Source organism: Garra rufa, chromosome 4, assembly GCF_049309525.1.
Source record: "Garra rufa chromosome 4, GarRuf1.0, whole genome shotgun sequence".
In the NCBI taxonomy this organism is placed as follows: Eukaryota; Metazoa; Chordata; class Actinopteri; order Cypriniformes; family Cyprinidae; genus Garra; species Garra rufa.
In genome coordinates this window covers 56,576,842-56,589,332 of record NC_133364.1, presented here as the reverse complement: position 1 = coordinate 56,589,332, position 12,491 = coordinate 56,576,842, and the positions used below count along the sequence as shown (strand labels likewise).

Sequence of the window (12,491 nt, the reverse complement as noted above, 5' to 3'; positions counted from 1 at the left end):
TAGAATCATCTGAATGAATGATTCAATGATAAATAGTTTTTTAAATGTGCAGTTGTGGCCACCTCCTGGTGGAAGAGGTTAAGTGTTATAATACATACATGTTAAGATACTTTAGTTTTGATCGCTACTGTAGACAATGAGTGTTTATATCCAAACTATAAACTTTTATCCCAGTACTTGTTACGTAAATGTCTGTAACAGAAGTAATGATGATTATGTGGTCAAACAGACTGTTTGTGTTGCTCTTTCTGGATCAGCAGCAGCATGAATGCAGATCTGAATGTCTTTAACACCTGTTTCTCATGGTAAGCGTCAGTGGAGCGTCTGAAACAGTCGTAATAGACACAGCTGAATCATTGCCATTCAGGAATAAGATTGCTTGGGTGTTTAAATAGAGATTTCGATCTATAAATGATTAATCGTGCAGCTCTAATTAAACTCTATAAGGATATCATCACGTTTTCATGAGACTAGTCAGATCTCATGAGGCCTCATCACATCCCTAATAGTTTATAATCTGGAGTTCATGTTTGTACCGAATAACACTTTATAATAAGAATATAAGAACAAACCACTTTCAAATCATTTCAAAACTATTATAGTTCATTAACAGTTTATAAACTGTAGTTAATACATTAATAGGCTGTATGCAAATAGTGAGTTCATTATTCACTGACACCATAATTAACGTGTTTAACTCATATGTAAAAGTTAGGTAATGTTTTGTTTACACTTATTAACCACAGATCAGATTAGGTCACAGAAATCTGAAAATGTCTTAAATTAAGTGCTTTAAACCAGGATTTATGGGACATTAATTTTCAGTGTTCCTTAAAATGTTAACAAATACATGAAGCACACATACACACATTGGGTTTCCATGTTTTATGAGGACCTACCATAGAATAATGTTTAAATTAAACTGTATATCCTGTCTCCACTAAACCTAACTCTAACTTTTAACTGTTTTTGGGCCTACTATTTATACGATTTTAATAAAATATTATAAATATATGATAACTAGATTACTGGTATCAAGACCAGTGATTATAATGGAAAATACCCCTAATTACAAGAATTAAAGTGTGAAACACTGTTAAATATACTATATGATGATTCACCTGCTGCAGCCTTGAATTCATGTTTGCAATGTTGAACTGCCTTTAGCCTTCCTTCACTCTTTCTGTTTTTTTTTTTTTTTTTTTTTTTTTGTGTTGTTTTTGTTTCCAAGTGTGCAAACAACAGCAAATTTTGCGTTATAGTAGATCTGATGGGGAACAATATTTGTGTTCAAATCAGTGGATCTTTAACGGAGCGATAAAGGAGCGCTGTGAGCTGGTGATGGGGGTTGGAGAGAGGGACACCTCAGTCGATGAGGACAGAGAGACAGTGGCTCTAGCTATAAGAGATATTATTATACTGCACTTATGTTTTTATTTTTGTTTTTTGTTTTTTTGCTGCACTTCTTCTTAAGACTCATATCCAGATCAGCCTGCATCAGTTAACTGTGTTGTATCCTACTAAAAGTAGCCAAATTCTATTAAGTTTTTAGGCCTTATTTACAGTTTAAAAAGTATATTTCTATTATCCAGTGCTACATCCAAACCAGAAGTAGCCCTCATCTGTTTTATGATATATGGGGCCCAGAAACATGTTAATATACCTGGGTCACATTTGCTGAAACATATGTGGACCACATTTGGTTTATACCCTGATAAGTCTTTGTCGATTGTGCCACATTTTTGCCAAAGGTGGCCCACATCCGGATGCTATCTGGGAATGTTGTCTCTTGTTCTGGCATTGCATTGACAGCAGATTGTTAACAAAAATCAATGGCCATTTATTGTGGTAGCATTTTGTTAATTATTTTATGGAAAACCAGTTACCTCAGTATCTCCAGCTGACAGTTTGGACTCTTCAGTCCTTCAGAAAGAAGCTTCACTCCAGAATCCGGCAGGTCATTGTTAGTCAGGTCCAGATCTCTCAGGGGGCAGTTTGAGGACTGTAGAGCTGAAGACAAACTCTCACAGGACTGAGCAGTGAGTTTACATCCACACAGTCTGTGAAGAGAACAAAACAAACAGCCATATTAATGTCAATTTATCAGATAGATTATGTAGTTTATAGGGGTGTGACGAGACACTTATACCACGAGACGAGACTTGGTTAAAGAACAGCCCGAGACAACATTTGTAAACTTTTTTTTTTTAAAAATCCTCAAGGAAATATATAGGAAAAACAGTATTCTATTCAACAGAAAAACACAAAATGCAAAAAAAAAAATAAAATAAATAAATGTAGGTATCATTTTGATATCAGCTTGTACTTTATGAAATTAAACTTTTATATTAATTAATTGTATGCACTAATAAACATGTAAACTAAAGCTGCATGATTCTGGATAAATAAAGTTTTTTTTTTTAATTGGAGATCAATTTTCTCATTATTCTGAAGAAAAAAATTAGACAAATTCTAAACAAAATAACGTAATTTACTAGTGGTTCTGACTAAATGTTCATTGCTTAAGTTTAAAAAAATATATACAGTACTGTGCAAAAGTTTTAGGCCACTAGGATTGTCTCCGTTTGTTGTGTTTCTTCATGTGATTCCAGACAGACTGGATGAGGATGAGATCAGATCTCTGTGTGGAGCACTGGCTGTTGTCAGACTCCTTGTGCAAACTAAAATCTCTCTGGATTTGTACAATTAATGGCAAAATGAATGTTTGGAAATGCAAACTGATATTTCCTACTGACACACTACAGCAAAAGATAGAAATAATCGACTTAAAACCTTTTTTGTTTTGGTGAAAATCCTAGTGGCCTAAAACTTTTGCACAGTACTTTATATTCAAACTAATAAAAAAGGAGTCAGAGTCTCAATTAATAGAGTTTTTTCAATATTAGAATAATCTGAATGAATGATTCAATGATAAATACTTTTTTAGACGTGCAGTTGTGGCCACCTGCTGGTGGAAGAGGGTGAGTGTTACAATACATACGTGTTAAGATACTTTAGTTTTGATCGCTACTGTAGACAATGAGTGTTTACACCCATTTATTTATTTTTTGCTACACTGTTCAAATATTAAAAAATGCCATTAAAAGCATGTTTCAAAACTAAATTGCTAATTAAGTAGCCTTCTTAAGACTCATATCCAGATCAGCCTGCATCAGTTAACTGTGTTGTATCCTACTAAATGTAGACAAATACTATTAAAATTGTTTAGGCCTTATTTACAAATTAAAAAGTATATTTCAATTATTCAGTGCTACATCCAAACCAGAAGTAGCCCTCATCTGTTTTATGATATATGGGGCCCAGAAACATGTTAATATACCTGGGCCACATTTGCTGAAACATATGTGGACCACATTTGGTTTATACTAGGGTTGTGACGATGAGGAAATTTCCCCACTAGTTAATCGACATGTGACTAGGCATGGGCCGGTATAAGATTCTGACGGTATGATAACCTTGGATAAAAATATCACGGTATCACGGTATTGTAATTACTGCTCTACAATGTTATATTTAAATGTCTGGGTAAAATTTTTTTTTTTTTTTTTTGCTGAACACAGTATATTTTATTTTAGGAAACATTTAGAACACTTTGTAACATAGAACATCAGGCAAAATAATTAAAATAAATAATTATATCTTCTTAATTAAATTAAATTTCAGTCACTTGTGTGAGCCTAAGCCTGCAGCTCAACAATAATCAACAAAATGAAATGTTTAAAAACAAATCCTTCTAAATGGAAAAAATGCAATCACTAATCAAATCAAAAATATGACCATTAGTGACAGCTCCAAAAATAAACAAATACTCAAAGACACGTGAGAGCCAGCAAGGTTTTTTTTATGCCATGATTTTGAAAAGATGTTAAAGGTGCACTGTGTAATAATTAAGATGATTTCTAGACAGAGGTGCAATAACTGTGTTTTCAGGGGTGCTTAAAGACCTTAATGAACCATTATGTCTTTATTAACTTAGAATTGTCAGCTTGTGAAAAAAAAAACACTGACACAATAATGAACAGGTAACAGTAATATTCTCAATAACATAGTTTTGTTGAATGATTAAGTAAATATAATTCCTTAAATTACATTTTAAAAGAAATCTCACTATTCGTTGCTGTCAAAAAAAGGTGAGATTTTAATCCTGTATGGGCTTCCGTAGTTCTGTAAAGGGAGAGGTGAGCGCTGGACTGTTGCAATTCACCACTTCGCCGCTAGATGCCGCAAAAACCTACACACTGCACCTTTAACGTGGCAGAAGGATTAAAAGCAAAGATGTGATTTCACTTGAACTTAATTGTTGTACTAATGTTCAATCACAGAAACGTAACGTTAGTACATATAGTCTGCTATTCCCCACTCTGTGTTGTGGGGGTTCACCTCCTTCTTCGTCCATCCTGAACTTATATATCACTGCTGAATCTCACTGACTGTGGATCACCTGCACAATCACAGACACACGTCTACAGCACTAACCGCTGGGAGAGGGGCTGCATTGTTTTCTCTGCAGGTACACACACACAACCCAGTAGAGAGTCCTGCGCTTTCACTTTGACGACACAGAAAAGGCACATATTGTAGGAACAGTATAAGTTTTTTTGTTTGCGGTTTTGAAACCGTGACTTTTTCAAACCGCGGTAAACCTTGAAACCGGTTATCATCCCATGCCTACATGTGACAACACCAATAATACCGGTATCACCATGGGGGTGTGGGTTTCCTATTTTTTTCTGCATTTAAACAGCTTATAAATGCGTGCGTATTATACTTTCACTTTTGCAGGAATTGGCAATTCGGCGTCAATTGTTTGAATGGACCACAACGAAAAAAAAAACAAAAAACTTTGAACCCAAAATATTGCCAAGCAGGCGCTTTTGCATTGCGTTTTGACTAGGGGTGTGAACCTACAGCGGCATAATCTTTTCTGAAAAGTGTCTGCATGAGGGAAGCTTATATCGCGGCTCCAGTGTATTTAACCACCACAGAAAAGGGCAATATATTTTTTGCTATAAAAGCTGCCGCTATAGTCATTTTAAACGCGAAAAACTAAACCGAATACCATTCGAACCGAGATGTACCGCTCAGATCTTAATTAAAACAAGGGAACGAATAGAGTCCTACACGAGCCCAGCCTGAGACTCTCAGACCCGAGCCCCGTCCTTGTCTGACAATTTATCAGAACAGAGTTCGTGTTGCAGCCTATAAAATAACTCCGTTTTTGATTTTAATGGCAAAGTGGATAGATTTAGTTTTGTTTCCTTTTTATGTTAATTTACACATATGTTTGGAACATTTTATGTTTGTTAAATTCAAGTTTTTGTTTTTTAAAATAATGACCTAAAGACCAAGCGGCCAGCGGCAATGAGTTGAGCATGTTTGATAAATTTAGCCTTCTCAAATCAGCACGACTTGCAATAAATAAAATCTATAGACATAAAACACTTGATGCATTTCAGAATATTAAGTTTTACACATTTAAACTATATAAATGTGCGCGGTTAGAGCATATATCCAATCGTTTCTGCAGAGAGTGAAAGCAAAAGCAGGCTTTGCAGCTGGACATGGAAGCTCAAACGCAATTAATCACTTGCATTTTTGCTTAATAACAGTGGAAACCTGAAATACACCATTTTTGCTGATAAACATAAAAGTACTACATTATTCAAAACGGCAAAATGTGTACTATTATTATTTATGTGCACTCACAATATCAACAAAACGTTATATTTTTGTAAAACGGTGCTGAGATGGACGCGCTCAGTTCTTTTCAACCAAATACAAATAATGTTTCAATCTTTTAAAGAATTACTAACAAAAAAAGACATTTGTTAAATACACACTGATGTTTGTTAGTTCGTCATAATTAGGGCCATAATGGACACCGTGTGTAAATAAAGTGGTAATAATCCTTTCAGCTAAAATCTAAAGACTTATTTTATAGAGTAGCCTACTCCGCTCGTTAGCCCAACCCCCCTCCCGGAAAATCAGACAAGCCCCCTGTGTCGCGTGTGCTGGCACCGGGACTGAGTCTGTTATAACTGGTTATGGTCTATTACTGAACCAATAACGAATCGTCCTTGTCTGCATCGTAAAAACAATTAATTTTTACACCCCTAGTTTTGACACTAAATTGTCCACTATTCTCTTTCTGTAAACTCGACTCCTCTCGTTCTCCTCAGGTTATAAATGAAATATGACGCATTGTAGCTATGCTCAGTTTTTAATTACAGTGCATTCTTTCGTCTTAAGTAAATTATTTAGAATTATATTTTCCATTTAATTCAAATAAACATTTCATAAAAAAAAACCAAATACTTCAAAAAAAATTAAAAAAATGTGGGGACGGTGTCACGGTGGAAATGTGATGACACCGGTGTTGCGTCTTAAAACCGGTAACACCGTCAACACCGTCAATCGTGGCAAGCCTAGTTTATACCCTGATTAGTCTTTGTCGATTGTGCCACATTTTTGCCAAAGGTGGCCCACATCCGGATGCTATCTGGGAATGTTGTCTCTTGTTCTGGCATTGCATTGACAGCAGATTGTTGACAAAAATCAATGGTGGTAGCATTTTGTTAATTATTTTATGGAAAACCAGTTACCTCAGTATCTCCAGCTGACAGTTTGGACTCTTCAGTCCTTCAGAAAGAAGCTTCACTCCAGAATCCTGCAGGTCATTGTTAGTCAGGTCCAGATCTCTTAGGGGGCAGTTTGAGGACTGTAGAGCTGAAGACAAACTCTCACAGGACTGAGCAGTGAGTTCACATCCACACAGTCTGTGAAGAGAACAAAACAAACAGCCATATTAATGTCAATTTATCAGATAGATTATGTAGTTTATAGGGGTGTGACGAGACAACAGCCTGACACAAAAATATTTAACTTTTTTAAAGACATTCTCGATGAAATATATATAGGAAAAACAGTATTTTATTCAAATGCAAAAAAAAAGAAAAAAAAAAAAAAAGGTAGGTATCATTTTGATATCAGCTTGTACTGTATGAAATTAATCTTTTATATTAATGAATTGTATGCAGTAATAAACATGTAAACTAAAGCTGCATGATAAATTGAAAGTTTTTTTTATATTGGAGATCAAAATTGTGTCACAATTTTAAAGAAAAAAAAAAATTCTAAGTACAGGGTATATACAGCAATCCTTAAGTTAATTTTACTACTTTTTAATACCTTTTTTACTACCTTCAGATTTTTTTTAAAAACCATCACGACACTGAATTCCAAGTGTTAATCAGCGACCTTTCCATTATTTACACAGATTTTGACATATATAACATACAAAAAAGAATAGATTTAGAGACTGATGTTGACAACATATTGCACATATTTATTTCACTTAGTAAATAAAAATAAAACAAACTACATAAAATGTGCAATGGAGAGAATGGATAGTTCCAGCACACTGGCTGGCATTCACTGCAAGTTGCTGATTCTCCATTATGATATATTCACATTAAAATGCTTGATCTGTAGAGAAAAGTCTGTGCATCTTTCAGTGCGCAAAACCATGATAATATGAAACGCTTCAAAACAGAGCGCACAAAGCGTGTATGCGCATCGCGGGTGCAGAATGATGTGCTCAAAGCAACATGGAGATAGCCTGGAAACATCCAGACCCAAATCTATTAAGATTATGGGTCTGGCATTGAGCAATGAAAAGGACCTTACTCGAGGGGCGGGACCAAGCGTGCATTTGAAACTCTCACTGAACACAATTGGATAACTCCCGACCAATCACAACAATACATGGTGTGACGTACCCAGAGTTATGGTGAACATGAGTGGATTTCAATGTTATAACATAAACAATGTGACAAGATTAATAACTATTAATTACGACAGCCGAATCAATCTCATTAAAACAATTAGGTCCGATCAAACTATTCATTAACTATCAACTAATATGTGGATAGACGCTAGCGTTTCATTCAGCAGCGAGACACATCGTCCTGTTCAAGTTAGGCTACTGTATTACTATTGAATAGTTCAGTTTTTCGTTACAGTAAGTTTACCAAGTGACTCTTACCATTTGTCAATGAGATGGACCTCATCCACCACAATCCCGATCAGGTTGTCCCGGTAGACCTTGTTCGATAACATTTATAGCAACTTCTTTTTTAACAGCCAGGACTCGAGACTGCCGAATGCTATCTGGCATTGCCCGCTTCTGATCTGTTCCTCTTCGTGCTTCGCTACCAGCGGACCTAACTGATAGATTAAACTCTTGCCGTATCCAGTCCGCAAAACAGCAAAAACGTCCTTCTCAGCGGCCAAAGCCGTTTCAAACAACTGGTTTTCATCTGTAGATCTCTTACAATGTTTACTAATGATTCCGTACGTCGCAGTGCTGTTGTCATCAGTTTAGCTCGCCTCTGGCCCGCCTACATCAGATGCACCGATTTGATTGGTTCCCACAATTGCTTACGTATTGCGGTAACATGCATCATTGCTTGATGCCAGAGTGTCTTGGAGAGACAATTCAAATTGTGCTCTCGTGAGACCTCTGGATTTCCAGGGTCACATGGAGACACAGCCAGTGCGCATTTAAAAGTTCACGGCACAAAGCGAAGAAATGTCGAGCGCACAAATCCTAGTGTATATCTGTCCAACAGTTTATTTATCAATTGTTTCTTCAAGAGTTTTAAATTCCAGTTATTGTGCGTTTGATGCCGATTCATAGTCCTTGTGTGTTTGTGACAGGCACACGGTAGCGAGTTGTTTAAAACAGCAACAAACTCCAACAAAATAAAGTCATTTTATGCAAATCCACAGCCTTTTCTCTACAGATCAAGCATTTTAATGTGAATATATCATATTGGAGAGTTTTACCGTGCATCCTGCTGTAACCGGAAGAGGTGCGCGCGCTGTTTGAATAACGTTACTGAATGGAGAATGATTGACAGTCGCAGAGGAGGCCCATATTTAAACGAACTAACGCGAACGCAGATAGAATTTCAAACAGAATAGGACACCTGATAGTCTGAAAAAATAATACCTAATTTGGAAAAAATTATATCTTTGAGACCACATTTAATACTTAGGGCTGGGCGATTAATCGAAAAATAATCGAAATCGACATTCAGAACCTATAATCGTTAAAATTTTTCCAGGAAGATTATTTCAATTACTTTCCCTTTAAAAAACACTAGCGCTCCGTTCCGTTATTCCGCCGACATGTCGATGGAGAGCTTAAACAGTATTTATACAGTAAAAAGTATTTACAGGATATACAAGGGTAATTTTATTTAGAGATACTGCTTATTTTCTACTTTTAATATGAAAAACATTGAAAATTATTTATTTTGTTTCCAATAGTGCAAGTTATTTATTTTCACTAATTTAAGAAAAATGTGACTTTTCGTTTTAAGCAATGCTTGCTTTAATTTCAGTTGTTCAACACTGATGTTCAATTAATAATCATAGATCGTAGATAGTGTGTTTCCTTCAATTATTTTAAAATCAAGTAATGCACCCTTCATCCAAAAATCTCTCGCTTGTAATATGTGAACATATTTACTGTACAAAACTTGTCAGTGAACTATGAGGGCAAAAAAATAAATATTATATAAATATAATTAAATATAATTTTATTAATAAATAAAATAATCGTTCATTAATCGTAATCGGGTTAAAATGTTCAATTAATCGAGATTTTGATTCTAAGCCAAATTGCCCAGCCCTATTAATACTTTTAATGGCCTTAAATTTGACAATTTTGATTTATCACTTTTTAATACTTTTTAAAACCCCGCGGATACCCTGAAGTAGATCAATTCTAAACAAAATGACTTAATTTACTAGTGGCTCTGACAAAATGTTTATTGAATATATATTTTTTAAGACTTAATCAAACTAAATTTAAAGTTTTTTCACTATTAGAATCTCCTGAATGAATGATTCAATGATAAATACTTTTTAAACTTGCAGTTGTGGCCACCTCCTGGTGGAAGAGGTTAAGTGTTTCAATACATACGTGTTGAAAACTTTAGGTTTTGGACTTTAGTTTTGATCGCTACTGTACATGAGCTTTGCTCTTGACATGAAAACATCATAATGTGATTAAGTCCTTGCTCTGATTATCGGAAACAATCGCATTATTCGTGCACATGTAAACTAGTCATTGATTGGCAATTAACGTGTTCAACTCAAATGTAAAAAGTTAGGCAATGTTTTGTTGACAGCTTATTCAAAAACAGACAAAAAAACAGCAATGAAATAAAGATGAAGTAGTATAAGCATGTTTAGAAAAAATAGAAGTAACAACAACAATAATAATACTAAAGATAATGATAACAATAAGATTTTATGATGATGGTAACAGAAATATCAATATTATTAACAGTAATAATAATAGTAATAATCATACTAAAGATTGTGATGTAACGATAATATTTTGTGATGACGGTAACAGTAATATCAATAATAAGAATAATAATACTGATATAATCACAATAGTAGATATATATAAAAGACAAAAGTACTAATGAGCCATACCCAACACACACCACACCTATCCTAGCTTCTGTGTCAGTGTCATGTTTATCTCCATTCAAGGCCAGATTACTATGTTTATGAATGTAAGCTTAAACTGAGGTGCTGCATTAAATACATGAGTGGTGTTTGTTGGGTGCAGTTTTATTTTATTTATATTTATACATTTTTAATTATGTATATTCAGTGTTATGATCTGCATTAGACTGTTACCGTCCACACAAAACAAAACATCCTCCCATCAGTATTATCTTATTACTGCCCAATGTTTCTATGATATTAATAATAATAAAATGTCTTCTGTGAACAGTGCTTCAGGATGTTTTCTTGTCGATGGCTAGAGCTACGAGGAGTATGCTTTTGTTTGTCTACTGGGGGATCTATCAACTCTCAATCAGGAAATAACAGAGTCAAGGGGAGAATGGGATGCGACAGAGTCCAGGAGGTGGGATAGGGATTCAGTGACATCTTCCCAAAAGTGTTTAATGGGTGGCCAGTGCCATGTGGTGTGGATACAGTGTTTCCCACACATGCACCATGCATAAATTCCTACCGCCACAGATTCAACACCAACCAAAAATATAAAAATAAATAAATAATAATGATAGAGATTCAAAAGTTAAAAAACCCACGCGATCATCTGTAAATGACAACGATTCCTCATATCTGTTAAACCTTTGAAAAGACTTTCCGGAACATTCAAATCTATATTTGGACTGCCGCTGACAGATAGCGGTCATGTTTATGTATATATATAAAAAAAAAAAAAAAAAAAAAAAAAAACTTTTTGGCAAAACAGTCGTTTCAAATACCCAGTCGTTAATATTATCACAGCAATATTCTGATGAAAGGTCATAGTTTGGATATAAACACTGATGTGATGTCTGGTAGAGATATCAAAACAGAGCACGTCAATTTTTGAAAGTAATTGGCGCTTCAAGTAATGTTTGTGTCGATTGCTTTGTTTCACCACTAGATGGAAACAACTGTTAAAACATGTATTTGTCATTGACTACTAGAGATTGATTCAAAAACTCAGGTTCATCCAGTTATGTTTGTGAGCAAATCATTTTTTCATTCAAACCACTTTTTCATAAACTTAATATAAAAGGTTGGTGTATTAAATATATTCTTTTTTAAATATTATGTATTAAATTATTAATAATTCATTCAAATGAAATAAACACTTTTTAATAGACTGAAGCATTTAATATTTTGTCTCACATTATTTTGCTTAGTTTAGAATTGCTAGGAAATCATGATCTCTATTTAAAATAAAACTAATTTAAAAAAGCAAAACTAAATTAATCTTGTTAGGAAGCCCCGCAAAATAAGGTGGCCTAACGAAAGTTTTAGACTGTGCAGCAAGTAGGATGTTGTATATGGTGCTAAATTAACGTAATAAAGTTCTGTGTAACCAATTATTAACAGTTTTTTATTATTATTAACATTTAGGAACCTTTAGGGGATCCAATCGTATCCCCCATCCAATCGTTCTTTTCATCTGACACTCGACTTATCGTGACTACATTCAAGATGGCGACGGCCGCTAAACTTCTTGCAGTTACTGTCTGTATAAATCTTCTCGTAAATAAACTACCGGTGCTTTTTCTGAGTTCTCAATGTCTCGTTTTAAATGCCAGGGCCCTTGGAAGTCTACCGATGAAGTGTAGAGCTACTTTGTGCCTCGTAAATGGCGTAAAACAGTAGTTTATTTACATAGCTTCTTCGATGCCCTGTTGACCCTCATTGACAGCCTGTTGAGAGCATCGGCTAACTGACCCCAGATTTCGGACAGCAGTGGACAAGACGAGATGAGATATGCAAGGTACGTTCACACTCGGTATCATGATTCAATACACTTTAGGTCAAAATCACACTGGAGTTCTCCTTTAATTGCACAGCCCTAGCTTACACACATTTTCAAAACTTTGCCTCTGTTTTTCAAAACTTCACACACA

The 12,491-nt window shown here is 34.9% G+C and overlaps 1 protein-coding gene across 1 annotated transcript in view; it reads right to left on the bottom strand.

Moving 5' to 3' along the window:
- Positions 1 to 12,491, bottom strand: part of LOC141333044 (uncharacterized) — an 86,172-nt gene that overhangs the window by 27,123 nt on the left and 46,558 nt on the right. The window contains exons 6-7 of the mRNA XM_073837989.1: positions 6,624 to 6,797; positions 1,887 to 2,060 (exon numbers count right to left, since the gene is read on the bottom strand). Of these exons, the coding sequence (XP_073694090.1) occupies positions 1,887 to 2,060; positions 6,624 to 6,797 (348 nt within the window). The remainder of the gene's footprint in view (positions 1 to 1,886; positions 2,061 to 6,623; positions 6,798 to 12,491) is intronic.